The following is a 16,167-nucleotide window of genomic DNA, read 5'->3' as shown; positions in this document are numbered from 1 at the left end:
AGCCAAGCACGTTGCCCATGCTGCCAGATAAATGGGAGCGTTGTCGGGAGAAAGTCCCTTCCGGCGTGCAGGCTGCATCGCCATTGGCCGAAAAAATGAACTTGTTTTTTGTATGGCTGTCGCTGCCGGCGATGATTGGGTCACGGTCCAAGTGTGCACCAATCAACGGCGTGTTGTCCATCTCGACGATTGTATGTGCATACAAAGATCCAGTCTAACCCGACCAATGTGTCTGCTTGACAGCCAACGACACCTGCGACGCGCCGTCACGCCGAGTCAGAACGCTACGGATAGGACTAGTAGCAGGAGGAGTCGCCTTCATTGTCGTCAAAGTACGAGGTAATGCACCCGAGCTTGAGAGGTGGGTCCAGTTCGAGCGCCACGTCCCAGAAACCTGCGATTTTGGCGCAATTTTCTCTACTGTCAGCTTACGTGTAGGCACACGACTATGACGCCTCGATTCGTTTTGACGTTGCGGACGATGGATATTGAAGCTGGGAAAGCGCTTGCTGCGTAGGTGGAGTGGAAACTGCAGGTGGTCATCGTTTGCGATATCGGCCGGGCAGCCTATACCGACGCGTGATGCACAAGGACCAACAACGGGCCATCGACGCTACCGTTGGGGTGCTGGAGCTTCATCGCTTCGCGGGCATACCGGTACAAGGCGCCTTCCAGATGGGCAAACTGCGACTGGCGTATCGTTGTCATGGCATACAAATCGTCGGACGGTTCGCGGACACCAAAGCAGGTTGCGTCGCGGAGCACGTAGCCCGCGGGGAGGTACCGCGCCACATGGACCTCGCTATTCGATCCAAATCCAATCCAACGATTTCGATCAAAGTGGAGTATAATGTACCCAAATCGAAAGTCTTGGAGGGCCTCCCACACGAACGCGTCGGCACGACAGCCCGTCAACTTGATTGTATTTCGGTGCAAGAAGACGACGTCGCCGTTCGTGTCGTGCTGGACCATGCTGTTGCCACAAAAATGAGTCTGGTCTGCGCGGTCCAGCTTGCCGAGGCTGCCCGGGGGGCGAGCAATCATGTGAAAAGGCACGGCTGCTTTCAGCCACGCCAGCCGAAAGAGGTCCTTGTCGCCATAGACCATGCCAAAGTCGGTGAGAAACCTAAGACCCATAATGACAGCCATGAACATCAATGCTCCCATAAATACGCGACACGAGCAAAATTGAAGTATCGCAAGCGCGTACCTAGGCTCGTGCAACGCAAAGAAGGCGAGCACGTGTAGCGCCGGCTCGGACATGGTCTTGTTGATGAGCACTTGACCGCTCTCTTGCTCGAACATATCGACAAAGTTGATGCCAAGGAGGTCCCAGAGCCGGCTGTAGCCGTCAATGTTGAAGCACGTGTGGCCGGGCCGCCAATAGTCCTATCCAAAGCACTTGGTGCACGATATGACGAGAGGTCGTGTACGGGCCAGAAAACCGCGCCCGTCGATTGAAAGGCGTGCGTCGAGAAGAGGTAAGTGGGGTTCTGGACCGCAAAGTTGTCACAATCCAGTAGCAAAACGCTTTCAAAGGCACTGTGGAGCACCGCATAGATCTTGGAGTAAAAGCGCGTCGCCAACGGATGAAAGATCGGACGGACATGCACACGAAACGTGGTTTCCAGCGCTTGCAAAATGGCATTTTCAGCCGGAAGCTCGTCCGGTCGGTGCCACACTTCAATCGGCAGCGAGCAGTTGGTCGCTCGGAGGTGCGCGATGCTGGCATATGCCGACGCCAGCGCGCTCGGGTGCACAGAAAACACAATGCCGCGGGGGGCTAAAAAACTCGTGTTGAGGGCGTAGATGAACGTCGAGGCGTCGTGGCCGTACGATGCGTACTGGGCGGCGAGCGCGCATGTAAACTGCCGGCCCGTGAGCGATCCACAGCTCGTGTACAAGGTTCGGATCGTTTCATGGGTCACGTCGTCGCGCAGCTCGCAGTAGCCAGGAACGCCGTAGATGCCCGTGTGGATCACCGTGTCGCAGGCTTCCGTCTTGTTGGGCGTGTAAACGTAGCTCACAATGTCGTTGATTTGGCTTGGACAGCCGCCCGTGCCCGTGTACTGAAACTTGATGCACGAGTAGCTCGCGCCGTGCCGTGCGACGACAGTCGGAAAGAGGAAGCTTCCGGCGTACGGCAGCACTTGCTCGAGCGAGGGATAGAGCTGGTACCGCGCATAGTGCGCGGCGGCCGATGCATGGTGCACCGCCTTGTCCTGGATCGTATAGAGAAGCGAGTCGAGCCGTTGGCACGAGAGCAGCGAGATGACGAGCAGGCCGCCGACGCCAACGGCAACGTGCCAGCGCATTTCCCGATTCCACACCGCCTTTCTTTATAAAGGAAAACCGAAACGGTTGCAGAGCGCCAGATTCGGTACTTATTGAGGCTACTTCCTACATGTCAAAATAGATATCGCTAGCCACGTCGCATGCGCAAGTTCGACATTGCGGGAATACGCTAAATCGAGCAAGCACGGCTGCGTTAGGTCGCATAAAGTTATCGTCGACTCATTCCTCCTAGGTCGATCCCGGTATCGATCTCGCAAGGGATTTGTGACTGGAAGATAGCGCGTTCATCTGCATCGATCGATCGGTCAGCAGACCTCGCAGGCCATCCGTTGGCGCGTCAACGGACCGATAAGAGAAGCGTCCGTGACCCTGTGCGACAGAGTCATCTTCATTCTTAAGGACACATTGTACAATATTCATTTCAACGTCAATACAAACAACACTAGACGGCTTGGGCTTCGAGACGCGAGCGCATCTGCGCCACAAGGTACCGTTGCGTCTCGATGCCGAGCTGCATTTGACTCAGATGCGACTCGATGTCCATCGCATCAAAGGCGGGAGCGGGGGCGACTTGCGGTGGGACCGCCGACGGGACGTCGTCCTCGTCTGCCAAGTCTTTTGCATAGCTTTCGTTGCCGGAACTGGACCGCGTCTGGTTCGAGTGGTGCGAGTGTTCCGTGGTGTCGTCCGACGCATGCAACCCTAACCGATCGAAACTCAGTCGTTATAACCACCGGCGCATGGACATACGGAACGAGCTGGCACTGCTCGATGTTCGGTAGGAGCGCGCTTGGAGAAAGCAACGCTTGCAGAATTCGTCCGGTACCGCCTTCATCGAGCCGTCGACGCCGATGAAAACGCGGGGGATCGGGACGACGCACTTGCCACACATACTCTGCACCACAGACGATGAGTCGGTTGTCGATCCTGGCGCCGACTGGTAGGAACTACCTCGCGACAGCCCCAGCACTCGTGGCGGGCACGGAGACCGCGGAAAGCACCTGCGCACGACGAACACGTCTTGGCCTTTCTACACATTCACAACAATGAGACACACAATGGGAAAAAAGGTCATGGTCTACTTGATCGGGTGGCGCGGCTTGCGCTTCGACGCCACGTAGGCCAGTAGCCGTTTCTGCTGCAAATACTTGGCGTAGTCGTCGCTCATGTGGCTGTACGCCATCGACGTCTTGTTGAACATCCAAGCTGGTATCTTCCCGAGCGGGTTGGCCGTCATGACTTGGAGCAGCTCGACCGTGCCGTCGCGGGCTTCGGTGAGGAGGAACATCGCCTTCATATAGAACCGCACGACGCCAGGTATCTCGGGAATTTCGTCAAAGTCCATGGATTCGCGGACACAGTAGACGCCGCGGAGACCCTTCTTGTTGACAAAGGACCCGGTGCACTAAAATCGATGCCGACATGCGAAAAATGCGAGAAAAAGAAAAAATACCTCGACGTAGGTGGTATCCCGCGGCGCAAACACGCCGTTGTACGCCATGTTCATCTTCTTGTAGCGGACACCGAAGTGTCGGAACGGGTCGTCGTCGCAGCGCGCGAGCGTGACGTTGAGAACGCGTGCGTCGAGGAGGTCCTCGGCGTAAAAAAGCGTCTGCTGCGTCCGAAACGTCTCTTCGCACTCGCAGTACGTGAGCTCGACGTACTCGTCGATCGTCACGTCGGCGTTGCCAACAACAAGGAATTCATTGTAGCCCGAGGCTTGGCTCTTGCGCGAGAAGACCTTGGACGTCGGGTACTCGTGGGCAACCTTGTACCCAGCTTGGTACGCGTCGATCTCGCGCGTCTCGGGCGAGCTGTCCGAGTACTCGTGGACTAGGTCCAGCATGTCTTTCTGGACGTGGACCGCGAAACCGTCGGGGAGCGCAACCGACCACTCGACGCCAACGACCATCGCTATTGCTCTCAACGACGAAACTTCACTTGTGAACGGCAAGAGTTGCTTCTCGCAAGAGTACTCGCAAGAGTACCACGGTGGCGCGGTACCACCTTGCTTTGAAGCTACTCGCGGCGTCTGATCTGAGCGGCCAAAGGGGCACGCAAATGGCAACTTCGAAACGTGTCTACGACACAAACGTACACTATTTCCGGTCGGCCGTGGCACCAAACTTCGTGTGTCGGCGGCGGCTAGGTGGATTGCGGGCATCGCGTCAACACGGTCGGTGCCATGCCGAATCGTAGAGTCGTCGATGGCGCATAGTATTTCTTCGTATTGGGTATGTTTTCGAGGCGACAGTTCCCAGTGACACTACCAATAACATAGGCACGACCATGGGGATGGCACCCTGGTAGCGTGACCATTGAACCACCGATACTTGTGGTGGTGGTGGTATGGATCGTCGGGCGTTGACCTCGTGTGTCAGGACTGCTGGGAATGTGGATCAGGTTGTAGCTTCTCGAGCAATGTTCTGGTTGTGACGCAAGGTGCGACTGGGGCACCGACCGACTCAGAAAAACGACCGTCATCGTATCAGGCGCTTGCCACTGTGTGGCCCGACCTGTGGCACTCGATGGCATGGTTGCGTCATACTAGTACTACAAAGCTGCGACTTGTAGCCGAGGGCGGCGACGCGGCGTCGTGGCGCTTCGACAACCTTCCACCTCCAGTATGATGGACATAATGACATCAAAGGAGTTGTTTGGAGCGTGATGTCGCGCTACGGCGGCGTGCGATTCTGCGCACGCGACCTGGGACGCGAAGCGAATCTCGCCTAGGCTAACACTATTTGGGGATAAATATATTCGAACTTCGACAGACGTTGTCACGTCGCCACACGGGCTCCGTGGACGAAGTCGTTCGTTGCTCAGGTTGCGGCTACTTCGGCGCAGTGCTTGTCTTCATGGGTGTCGATATCACGAACCGGTCAACGCGCCTCGGGTAGCTTCTTCCGCACCATTGGCCAAGCTTTCAAGAGACCACAAATGAGCAGTTCTCCTCTGCCAACTAGGTATCAAGTCGGTCGGGCATGAACGGTGCTCGTGTGATTTTTCAGCGCTCGTATTCCCAGACCAATGTCAAGATCTGGATCGTGCACATAAATTATTATGGCGTTGACGCCTTCGTGCGTTGAAGCCAGACAGGCCAAAATTTGTCTCTTGCCATCCAACTCGATGACTCTGGTCGGACGCATAAATGCAACTGACGACAGTTCATGTATCCAGGCAAACGCAGTGGACAGCAGCATATTCGCTAGTAAAATACGCTGCATTCGAGTCGCATACAAGTTGCCGTCACCGCCACAGCGTGCGAGCACGGCAAAGATTGATGGGATACTCGATGGCGCGGTCAGCGATTCCCGTGCCTTTGGATACTACTTTGACTACTACTCGAAAGTAGCTTGCCGACCGTGGTGTCCCAGTGGAAGAGCCACGAGGCACGATGCACGGCTCTATCCAAAAGCTTCACGAACCTAGGAGACTTGTTCGCGGCAGCAGCAGGTTATCTTCAACAGGTAGTACCACCGTTCGTCAACGTCGACTCTGCGTGTACACTCTCGTCAACACTCGACAGACTCCTCTCTAGTGTACTACCTCCGCGTCCTTGGCACTCAAATCAGATCATGTCGTGGGGCTCGGCAAGCAAGGACCGACGCGTGAAAGGTGTAGCCCGTCACGAGGTTGCATGTGAAGCTACGTTGTGACGAGCGCTTGCGGTACGAGCCCCGTCCAAGCCCTAGCTCTGGTGCCACAAACTCAGAACAGCGAACGATAGCATCGTGTACGGCTAACACTATCTGTCAATACCACTCGTCGTGGGTGACTTTAAGCTCTGCTCAACCACTGCCTTGAAGTGCGTTGAGGCTATTCAAGTGTGCCACAGCCATACCAAGTGTATGTCTCGGGGCGGGATTTTGCTGCGACACGAAGCGCGGCTTCGTACCCTAGCCCTCGTGGTAAGCGTAAGGTTGTCCTGGGTAGCATACCATGGCATTGGCCTCGTATGCTCTGCAAGGGAATAAAGTTATTTCCTTGGGTATTCGCCTCGTGTGCATGCGCTACGCTTCCACGGTACGTTGGTGCTGGTTCAAACTGCGCTCGCGGCTACCTACCGGGCAATCGGTCGCTGTACTCTAGAATTGGACCAAATGAATAAATCAACTCTTATATTGTCTGCGTGCTGCTCGAGCTTGTCGCTTCAAACGACCGAGTCTGCTATCGAAAATTGATGAACGGTGGCCGTCTTTGGTCGCCTTGATACAATACAAAAAGATCTTTCGCTCGTCGTCGTCCATGTCATCTCTGAAAGAGCCGGCTGCTTGGAGCGCTGCCATCCCACCAGGCACGAGGTTCGGCGCTCGAATCCACATGGTATACGCCCATGACAACACGATAAAATGTACGAATAATGCTATTATGCATCCATGGTCATACTGCTGTGGACAGGAACACTAATCTTGTCTTCATGCCGAACTCGATGCGGCGCGCGGCTTGCGCGTTAGCGCGCAGTACAAGTAGCGCATCTCGAGGAGCGCATACAGCGGCTTGGTGACCCCATGCATCGTCACGCTACGTTCGAACTGTTTCTCCAGTTGCGCGGCAAACGTCGCGTAAAACGCTTGGTTGTTGCGCTCGTCTAATGTCATGGCCGAGACCACGGACGGCGTCGTCGTCGCCACCATAAAGGCCGCGCCGGCCTTGGCGTTCGGCACCACAATCGGCATGTCGATCATTTGGCACTCGTGGAGCTCCAAGTCCGGCACCTCCGCGACGCCTGCGCGCACCTCGTCGCACGTCCGGAGGTACGCACCCAGCGTCATCTTGTCCATTGACGCCTGCGAGAGGCACCCGAGGCGGATGCACTCGACGAGCGCGCTCGGCACAACGTTGGCCCACGCCACTTGAACGGCGTGGTCGGCGAACCCGGCCATCGTGAGACACATGGCGCCGTAGTCGACAAGCTCGGTCGCGCGGAGTCGTAAAAACGTCACCCAGTCGCGGTGCGCGGTGGCGGCCCACGCGGCACAAATGTCGGGCAGCGCGGCGCGTGTCGGAGCGTTGAGTGTCATGTAGTTGCCCGGCAGCGGCATCGGGATCGCCGACATCCAATGCAGCGAGATGTACGAGACGACAATGTCGACCGACGACGACGGCAAGAGACGCTCGTAAAAGCTCTTGGCAATCACGCTCGTGTAGACATTCGGCGTCGACTGCACGTACGACGTGGGCGCCCGCAGCGTCGAGAGGAGCGATGCAAAGTCGTTGTCGGGCTGGTCTTCGTGCATGACAAAGTACTCGCGCTCCATGGCAGTTGGGAGACGCGCTTCGAGGTGGCGGAGCACCGCTGAGAGGAGCGCGACCGAGTTGCGCCCTTCGGACGCACCGAGGTCGGCGATGCGCAATGTGAGCGCTGGCGTCGATGGCAAGGACGTGAGAAATCGATCAAGCTGCGTTTGTAGCAACGACTCGGTGTAGTCGACAAGCGTCATTTGGACGACCGCCGATTTGTTGTAGGCGCCACCGCCTTGCATGACGCTCGTGTTGGCGTGCAGAGATGGCGTCTTCGGTGTTTCGGTGGCCATCGCGATGCCGAGCAAATTCAAAAATGATCGTTTTTGCTGTCGTGACACGACGAAAAGATCTTGATTTCGATGTAATCATATCCCACTGTCTTCAATCCACTGGGTGTACAGTGTATTACGACCCTATGACGGTTTGTATAGTACCTCGGACGCACCTTTCGTAACGCCTTCGAGACGCGTCGGGCCTTGATGTAATCCGTCACATGGACACGACATGCAAGGCAGCCACACTGGCCACAATACACAACGTGTGGTGCCGAGCAATTCAAAATGGCTCGCAGCCAGCAGCGTCTGGGTAATGATTGATGTCATCAGACCCATCGTCTCGCGCGCAGTTGGCCACGTTCGGCAGGATTACATTCAAATGATCGCCCGTACTAGTACACGCCATGCGACATCTCATCAACTCATCGAACCAAGTCGATCTCGCATTGCAGTGCTATGGCGCTTCCAGTCATACCCACGGGTGCGCTGCGAAATCGGCTCCACCCGTTGCGATGTGAGCTGGTCGATGCTTCTTGCCCAGAGGCCTCTGTGAGACGTGGCAGTGCACGAAGGATGGTGCCCTGACGTTAACGTGACCGGTATTCAGCATGGGTATTGAGGAACACGCGACCGATCGGCCGAGCGAGGTTGCGCCTCGCGCCGCTTGAACAAGACGCGAAAACGTGGCAGAAAACGTCGTTCCATTTGCACATCTAAGGCCGTTAAAAGCCGGAGGCTACTACGGCACTGTTGACCGCACTGTAAATTCTGTTGAAAATGTACACGCGCGCTATATTGTCTCCACACACAAGATGCTTCCTGGACGACCGAGACCAAGGTCTATGAGAATCATTTGAGAGAGCTGGTCAAACCATTGATCGAACGAGTGGCTGTGGGCAGCTGTGCGAGCAGTACACAACTCTTAACAGCAAAACCCGTGTACTGTACTACTCGGTACTTGGCGCCGCCGCCCCTCGGAACAATCCCCTTCGCAACGGCAATGTCAAAAAGGCCAGTGAAACGGCTGCCACGTCGGCGTGCCAGCCATTAAGCTTTGTTTTTGTATCCCTCCGCCACTCATATCAGTAGCTCAATTCTGGTTTGCTTTTCTCATGTCAGAGCCGGATTGAGGGCTTGCAAGTCATCTCTGTTGAGCACAATTGATACTTCCATGTGGTCAGAGCCATCGCACGGGTAAACCTTGCCAGTAGAACCAAGGGTACATAAATTGAATTTATGTACCCTTGGATAGCACCTACCGACCAGCGTGCTCGTCACGAATAAAGCGATTGGCGAGCAGCTGGTGTATGAAGCCCTTCTGCGCGCGACGGCGCACCCGGCGGTGCAGACGCTAGCCTTTGATCTGAAGTCGATTGAGGCACCTCTTCGACTTGGCTACCACGTGCGTGACTGGGTGTGAACTGCGCCGGCGACAACGTTCCACTTAACCAACATATCGCACATACCAATGGACGCCGCCATGGCGTTCTGCAGCGCACTGCACGCAAGCTCGACACTTGCCGAGATCAAGCTTGTCAAAGTGAATGGCATTGATGGCTTCCTTGGGCGCCGCCTCCCGGCCAGGCTGCGCGAGCTATACTACGACCACGAGCGCCACGAGTTTACCGACGACGTCGATGACACGCTAACCGACGCCGTGCTCGCCGACTTGGCGCACGCTTTGCAGCCCACGCGCCTCGAGCATCTCAGCTACAACAACTTTGGCGAGCTCGCGGCGCAGCCGTGTCTGACACCGATGCTGTCGGGCGTCACGTCGCCGGAGCTTGTGGCAGCGCGGCTCGATAACGACCGGGTGCCTGCACTTGTGGCGGGTCTTGCGCAGTTAGGCGCGTTGAAGACACTCGTGATCGTATCCAGCAATCTGTACGGGCAAGGCTTCCGATCGGTACTCGAGGCGCTGTGCGTCCACTGTCCTAGCCTCGAGACGCTGGATTTGGTCGACAACGTTTTGAGCCAAGACGCAATGAGTTTGCTTCTGGGAACTGTCCCGCAGCTGCCACAACTTCGTACACTCGAGGCCTGGATCAGCGAGTGGTCCTTTGAGAACATTGTACCCCGGTTTTTGACAGCGTTGGTCGTCAGCTTCGGAACGTGAACACGACTTTGATTACCGACGAAACTATCACAGAAGACATGTACGATGCACTTGCTGCGATCGAGAACTAGCTCTTTTACGCCGAGACGTGGAGCCCGAGAGCGGTCATAAGGACGTTGCCCGCGGCTCTGCGCAAGACCAACAACGAGACGCGCTGTCGCTTGACCATATAAGAGCACTTTCAAGCTCCGCTAGACGGGTGTGAACGAAGCGCACTGCTGCTACGGCAAGCCCTTTTTCAGTCAACTACAACCATATCTTTATCCAGACTCATATGGTACGATGCGCTCTGCGTTTCACTGGGCACTTCTAGTAGTACGAAATTTCAATAGTTCCAACTCCGAGTTTCACTTTTAGTCTGCGAAAACCGAAATTTAGACAGTCTAGAAATGCAGAAACAAGCTTCTCATGACAACAACGTGATCGGTGGCGTCTTTGGGCTCGAAAAATCGCTGGTTTCTGCCACCTTGGCTGGAGGGTTCTGGTCGTTTTCCAGCCCACAGATAACGTTCTTCGTGCCTCGAGAAGCTTTTCCATCGTGTCCCGTACTTTGATTGACGAATGACTCGGTCGTCAAGAAGCCGGTGATGATTGCACGCATGACCGACGCCGTGCACGAGGCACTCGCCGACGGCCTCTTGCGACATTGTGATGTGGGCGTCGAGGTTAACGGCGCCTTCGAGCCGCTCTACAAGCACGTGTCGATGGACTACATTTACGGCTCGTTCCCCCAGCGTCCTCGTGTCTCGACTCACAAGTGCGTCTGTTTTGTCATGTCATTCTGCGTTGGCTTCCTTCGACCGACGTCGTGGCGATATAAGTTCATGCACCTGTTGTGGAAGCATTGTCTGTGACATGTGTGTTCATGCAGTAGGACTAGAGACGCGACACCTCTGTGCCTCAGAGGCACAGACATGACCATAGAAAACGCGCGGCCACACGTTTTTCGACCGTTACAGGGTCATGACGTGGCAGCGTGATGCCGTCGGGATCTTGCGCCACCGCCGATGAGTCGCCGGCTCTCCACTGATAATCGCGACGAGGAATCGTCGCTACGAGAGCCTGCGTAAACACATTGTTGTACTGGTCATGTACCGGTACAGTCTTTGCGCTGTCCCAGGAGAAATGGCTTGCATCACCAAGACACCGATCCGTCTCTCGTTGTCGTTGAATTGAGTTATATTACATGCAATTATGAAGAAATGGTGGACTTCCTAATGCGCTCGTGAGGCGTGGCAGGTGCGTCAGCGAGGAGCGTTAGTGGTCGTGATTCGAGATTGTGCGAGGGACTAGGTAGCGTGCACACCAAGGGTCTTCGAGCGACCAGCGACGCGGCCGATCCGTCTCTCGTGGGTTGCCTTGGGTCACGAGGCCTTGTATCGCAGCCAAAGATTCGTTGGCGAGACGCGAGGAGGGTCTACCTGGTACTAGCGAGGGGTACGTACCAGTCCTTGTGTAGTTGGACCGCGCGTCGGTCCGCACGCAGCGCTGCGTTTCCATGGACTTGGCAATCTTTTGGGCGCTGATGTGTCTCACAGCCAGATACCGGTATGTACATGTATTTCCGAGCGAATATATAACCAGTCCTCACGGTCGAACGCGCTTACTCGCCTCGCGGAGCTGCCTCTCGGTCGTTGCGACGGCCAGCGTAGTACGCCCGCCACTTGGAAAAATGAAATCAACGACCCATTTCAATGGCGCACAGACGTCCACGGTGCTCGCCTGCTCGACGCCATCGGCCGTCGAGTATCCCTGGGATGGAATCCTATCGAGTACGGTAAGGATTGGATCGAAACCTACTCCCTCTCGTAGTCAGTGCTCTCCTTCACATTGTCGGCATGTTCTGTGTCGGCCAGCGTGTGCGCCAGCGCGAGGAAGAATCGCGCGCCGTTGACAGCGCATCACTTCAACTTCACGCCATGTGCAACGTGCGGATGTCACGGTAGCTACCAACCGGTGGTAACCCACGTGAGTAACACTCGAGAAAAACCAGATTTCTGCGAAGCTGTGGACTCGACTACCGCCTCGCGGTTAACCTGCAGTGCTCTAATCCACGATGCCACTGCGTGGGTACGAGATAAAAGTCGACGTGCTGTGCCTCTCTCAAACACGATTCAGTCCAAGCCGCTGGTTTTGCGATGGACAACGGACGCAGCACGACAAGCCATCATGTGCAATCTCCATGACAGAGTAACTGCCAGACCGTTGCGACCTGCGCCACGGCGTGACCAACCGTATGCACACGTCGCGGCCGCGCTCTCTCTGGCCTCTTACCTTGGTATCTTTGCTCTTTGATGTCTGTCTGGATCGCTGTGGGATGGTCGCACTCTTCAATTCGATTCGTAGACCCACAATGCGTCTAGACAGCGACGCGTGGCAATCGCTTCAGCTCACGCTGCACGACGCTGTCCAAACACTCTTGCAGTCGTACACGAGCGGCCGCGACGAGCTCTGCAGCGGATACCGCTTTGCAAAGGCCAAGCATGGCCAGCACCTCTTTACACGCACGACATCGGCGTCGCCCTTCCTTGAGGTGCTCTCGATCGGCAACTCGGTCCGGTCGCTCGACGACGTCCTCGACCTCTGCTACGCCGCGACCTCGGAGGACCTGAGCATCCTAGAAGGCCTCGTGCACGGCGACAAGTACCTCGATGCGGCAGTCCTTGAGACCGTTTTCGCCGCGACAATCGACGACCCGTTTCGGTGGCTCGGCACCAAGACCAAGCAGATCTACATGACGGGCGGCTTTGAAAAGCGGGGTACGACGTTTGTCGAGTATTCGGGGTCGCTGACCGACGACCTCGGGCAGCGCGTGCTCTTCATCATGCGCGAGTCGATGCCTGGCGACCTCCCGCGCGACGTCATCGCGTACCGCCTCCAGTCCATCTCGCTCTTTGTCGAGAACGCGACCGGCCGTGTCCAGGACGTGCATTATAGTTTTGTGGACCCCCAGGGCAAGTTTCCCGCGTGGCTCTTCAACCAGCAGGTCGCGACGCACATGCCGGTGACGCACCGCATCTCGATGCTCGCCCAAAAGAAGCGACTCCTCCTCGCGGCCATGCATCAGCCCGTCGACTACGACGACCGGTACGACTTGTGTACCGTTTCAGTGCGGCGTCTCATGCGATGTAGCCGCACCCGCGCCTGTGGGTCGTGCAGCGATAAGCTCGGTGTCTTTCATCACAAGCACGTGTGTCTGGCCTGCCATCATGTACGCAACAAAGCCGTCGAAAGCATCTCATCGCTGGACTAGGTCATGTGCCGACGATGCCTTATCAAAGTCCCGCGAGCGCTGCCGCGCGGCGCGGTGGCCCAAGAGCCCTTTTGCAAAAAATGCTTTGTTGTCGCGAAAAACCCCAAGTTGCCCATGCACCACCTCGCATGGATGGACGAAGATGCGATCTTGCACTCGGTGATTGCGCGGCGTCGCTTCTACTCCAACCAAGCGCACACGTCGAACGCGAACGGCGCGACGTTGTACGACGACAAGTGCCGTCGGTCGAGCGTCGGCGTCCGCAATAGCTCCATTACGACGACCGGGTCGCTGGCCGATCTTCCAGAAGAGCCCGTTTTTGCGGAAATGGACGCGTGTATCCAGACGCAGCGCAACCTCGTCGAGCAAATTCGCCTCCGCCTCCAAGAACCCACGTTCGATTAGACTCGTTTCATCGACACCCTATTTAACGCACCAAAATACTACCTCTAAATACATACGTTTATTGAACCTCGCCCGTGCGATTGCCTGCTGCTGTGTATCGATCGTATATGTCTCCGCATACCAGACCAGTCCTACTATAATAGCAGCCATGGGCATGTCGATGTAAAGTAATATGGCTGCGCTCTGTCGATGCTATCCATACACAATCCAATAATGGCCCGCACTACCCTCTTTCTCGTGTCGGCGCGTCCCAGCCATCCATATTCTGTAACTGTCAATCAGAAAGCGAAACCGTCAGTCCACCGCGTCCCGCGAAGAGTCCCAGGTCAAACGAAGCTTTGGCACGCCAGGCGCGTGCTGTGCATGATGGCGTCCCGTGGTGGCCAATCCAGTGTTGCTCAAGGGAAAAATCCTTCCTGATGTCCTTGTTGATTGCACACCCTATGTGGGCATGTGTTCTATCTACCATCGCATCGACACTTTACAAAAAAAAAGACACGTAGCGATTACGACACGATTTACAAGTGCGCCGAGACGTACTCGGCGATGCGCTGCTCCATGTAGATGCGGTCTTCGAGGTGGCGCGGCGAGTGGCGTTCCTTGGGAAACAGCAGCAGATCGTAGTGCTTGCGCGCCGAAATGAGCGCATTGATGAGACGCGCGGTGTGGCGGAAGTGCACGTTTTCATCAATGAGGCCATGGATCAAGAGCAGCTTCTGGTGCGGCTGCATGTGCTGCACGTAGTTCATGACGTTGCCGCGCGCGTACCCAGTCGGGTTGAGCTGCGGCGTCGACATGTACCGCTCCGTGTAGCACGTGTCATAGCCGTCCCAGGACGTGACGGGCGCGCCGGCAATCGCGAGCTTGAACGTCTCGGGCGCCTTGACAAGCGAGATCGCGCTCATGTAGCCGCCGTAGCTCCAGCCCACCATGCCCACGCGACCGGCGATCGTCGTGCCGTCGGCAATGCACTTGTGCACGCCGTCTTCTTGGTCCGAGATTTCAATCGTGCCCATTGCATGCTTGATCGCGCCTTCAAACGCAACACCGCGACGGAACGTGCCGCGGTTGTCGACCTTGAGGACGGCGTAGCCCATCTGACGAAACATCTGCGCACGCATGTCGACCGTCACGTTCCACGCGTTCTGGACGCGCATCACGTGCGGGCCGCCATAGACGTTGACCATGGTCGGGTACGGGCCGTGGCCGTAAATGCTCGCGTCGGGCTTGTAGATCGCACCATACAGCGTCGTCGTCTCGTCGCGCGTGCGGAAGCTAAAGATGGTCGGCGCCTGGATACGATCCGAGAGGAGCGTCAAGCGCGGGTCCGACGTCGTGTGGAGCGTGTGCACGGGCGTGAGCTCATGGCCGTTGACGAGGCGGTAGACAACGGCGGTCGGCGGCGTTACAAGGTTGCTGTACACATCCACGAGCGTTGTGCACGCGCCGTCCATCGTGATCGAGTGGACGCCGCCAATTGTCGTGATCTTGGTCGGCGGCGTCATCGGCTTGGAGAGCGAGGTCACGTACAGATGGCGCTCCGTGGGCTCGTCGAGGTTGCCGGAAAAGTAAAGCCGGTCGTGCTCGAGGTCAATGCCCTCAATCGCCTCGACGTTGCCCTCGCCAAACGTGAGCTGGCCGACGACGTTGGCCGCGCCGTTGGCATACTCGTAGAGGTACAAATGCATGAAACCCGACCGCTCGGACGCCCAGAGAAAGGTAAACGCGCCATTGCCGCGGTGCTCGAGGTTGCGGAAAAGGTAGTGCGCGTTGAGCCACACGTCCGAGTGCTCGGTGAGCAGCGTGGTGGCGACACCGGTCGTCGGGTCGAAGCGCAGGAAGGCTGCATCGGTCTGGAGACGGTTGAGCGTCTGCACGCCGAGGCTGCCGTCGAGGAGCCAGTTGACGCGCGAAATGTAAAAGTCGTCGTCGCCGCCAAAGTCCATCCAGATCGGCGATTGAAAGACATCGGGTGTGTCGAGGCGAAGCGGAAGCACACCGAGGCGGCGCTTCGGGTTGGCCTCGCCCGCGAACGGGTACCGGTGGTCTTCCTGCGCACCATCGCCGACGTCCGGGCTGCCCGAGTGCATGATGCGGAACTGCGGAATGTGCGTGTCGTCAATCTCCTCGAACGCAAGGTGGGCCGAGTCGGGCGACCACCAAAAGCCATGGAAGCGCGAGAGTTCTTCCTGCGTGACAAAGCACGCAAGGCCGTTGCTCTTGCCGCTCTCCCGGGCGCCGGTCGTGACCTGAACCGCCGTCGGCAGCGACCCGTCGGCGTTCGGCTCGGCCGCAATCACGTAGAGCTCGCTTTCTTGGACAAACGCAATGCACTTGCCGTCCGGCGAGTACTGCGGGTCGATCGCACCGCCCTTCGCGCCCGTCGACGCCTTGTCAAAGAGCAAGACAAGCTCGGCGCCCGGGCGCTCCTGGAGGTACAAGTTGCCCTGCAGCGGGTACACGATGCGCGTCGAGTGCGGCGTCGGACACCAAAGGAACGACGTGATACCCGTGCCCATCTGGCGCTGACGCTCGCGGCGCAGCTTCTCTTCGAGCGAGAGATTGCTCTCCGTGTT

The 16,167-nt window shown here is 57.1% G+C and overlaps 6 protein-coding genes across 6 annotated transcripts in view; 2 read left to right on the top strand and 4 right to left on the bottom strand.

The window, feature by feature from the left end:
- SPRG_21526 (hypothetical protein) overlaps positions 1–2,315 on the bottom strand; it is a gene marked incomplete at both ends in the record, with an annotated part of 3,652 nt that extends 1,337 nt beyond the window's left edge. Inside the window, 4 exons of the mRNA XM_012354672.1 lie at positions 574–802; positions 857–1,126; positions 1,211–1,389; positions 1,434–2,315. Coding sequence (XP_012210062.1) covers positions 574–802; positions 857–1,126; positions 1,211–1,389; positions 1,434–2,315 — 1,560 coding nt within the window. The remainder of the gene's footprint in view (positions 1–573; positions 803–856; positions 1,127–1,210; positions 1,390–1,433) is intronic.
- A 1,058-nt stretch (positions 2,316–3,373) lies between these two features.
- Positions 3,374–4,207, bottom strand: SPRG_15251 (hypothetical protein; the record flags this gene model as incomplete). Its single annotated transcript, XM_012354671.1, has 2 exons — positions 3,374–3,700; positions 3,749–4,207. 2 exons carry the CDS (start codon positions 4,205–4,207, stop codon positions 3,374–3,376), a joined length of 786 nt encoding a protein of 261 aa, XP_012210061.1.
- A 2,506-nt stretch (positions 4,208–6,713) lies between these two features.
- On the bottom strand, positions 6,714–7,832 carry SPRG_15246 (hypothetical protein; the record flags this gene model as incomplete). The annotated part of the gene is made up of 1 exon (XM_012354670.1): positions 6,714–7,832. The coding sequence occupies one exon, from the start codon at positions 7,830–7,832 to the stop codon at positions 6,714–6,716; it is 1,119 nt and encodes a 372-aa protein (XP_012210060.1).
- Positions 7,833–9,297: 1,465 nt separating this feature from the next.
- On the top strand, positions 9,298–10,106 carry SPRG_15244 (hypothetical protein; the record flags this gene model as incomplete). The annotated part of the gene is made up of 2 exons (XM_012354669.1): positions 9,298–9,630; positions 10,005–10,106. The coding sequence occupies 2 exons, from the start codon at positions 9,298–9,300 to the stop codon at positions 10,104–10,106; spliced, it is 435 nt and encodes a 144-aa protein (XP_012210059.1).
- Positions 10,107–12,286: 2,180 nt separating this feature from the next.
- On the top strand, positions 12,287–13,098 carry SPRG_15242 (hypothetical protein; the record flags this gene model as incomplete). Its single annotated transcript, XM_012354668.1, has 2 exons — positions 12,287–13,042; positions 13,066–13,098. The coding sequence occupies 2 exons, from the start codon at positions 12,287–12,289 to the stop codon at positions 13,096–13,098; spliced, it is 789 nt and encodes a 262-aa protein (XP_012210058.1).
- A 1,011-nt stretch (positions 13,099–14,109) lies between these two features.
- SPRG_15238 (hypothetical protein) lies at positions 14,110–16,110 on the bottom strand (the record flags this gene model as incomplete). Its single annotated transcript, XM_012354667.1, has 1 exon — positions 14,110–16,110. The coding sequence occupies one exon, from the start codon at positions 16,108–16,110 to the stop codon at positions 14,110–14,112; it is 2,001 nt and encodes a 666-aa protein (XP_012210057.1).
- Positions 16,111–16,167: the final 57 nt, after the last annotated feature.

This window comes from Saprolegnia parasitica (genome assembly GCF_000151545.1).
Source record: "Saprolegnia parasitica CBS 223.65 unplaced genomic scaffold supercont2.175, whole genome shotgun sequence".
NCBI lineage: Eukaryota > Oomycota > Saprolegniomycetes > Saprolegniales > Saprolegniaceae > Saprolegnia > Saprolegnia parasitica.
Note: the sequence above shows the minus strand (reverse complement) of the source record. Positions and strands in the feature narration are given on the sequence as shown.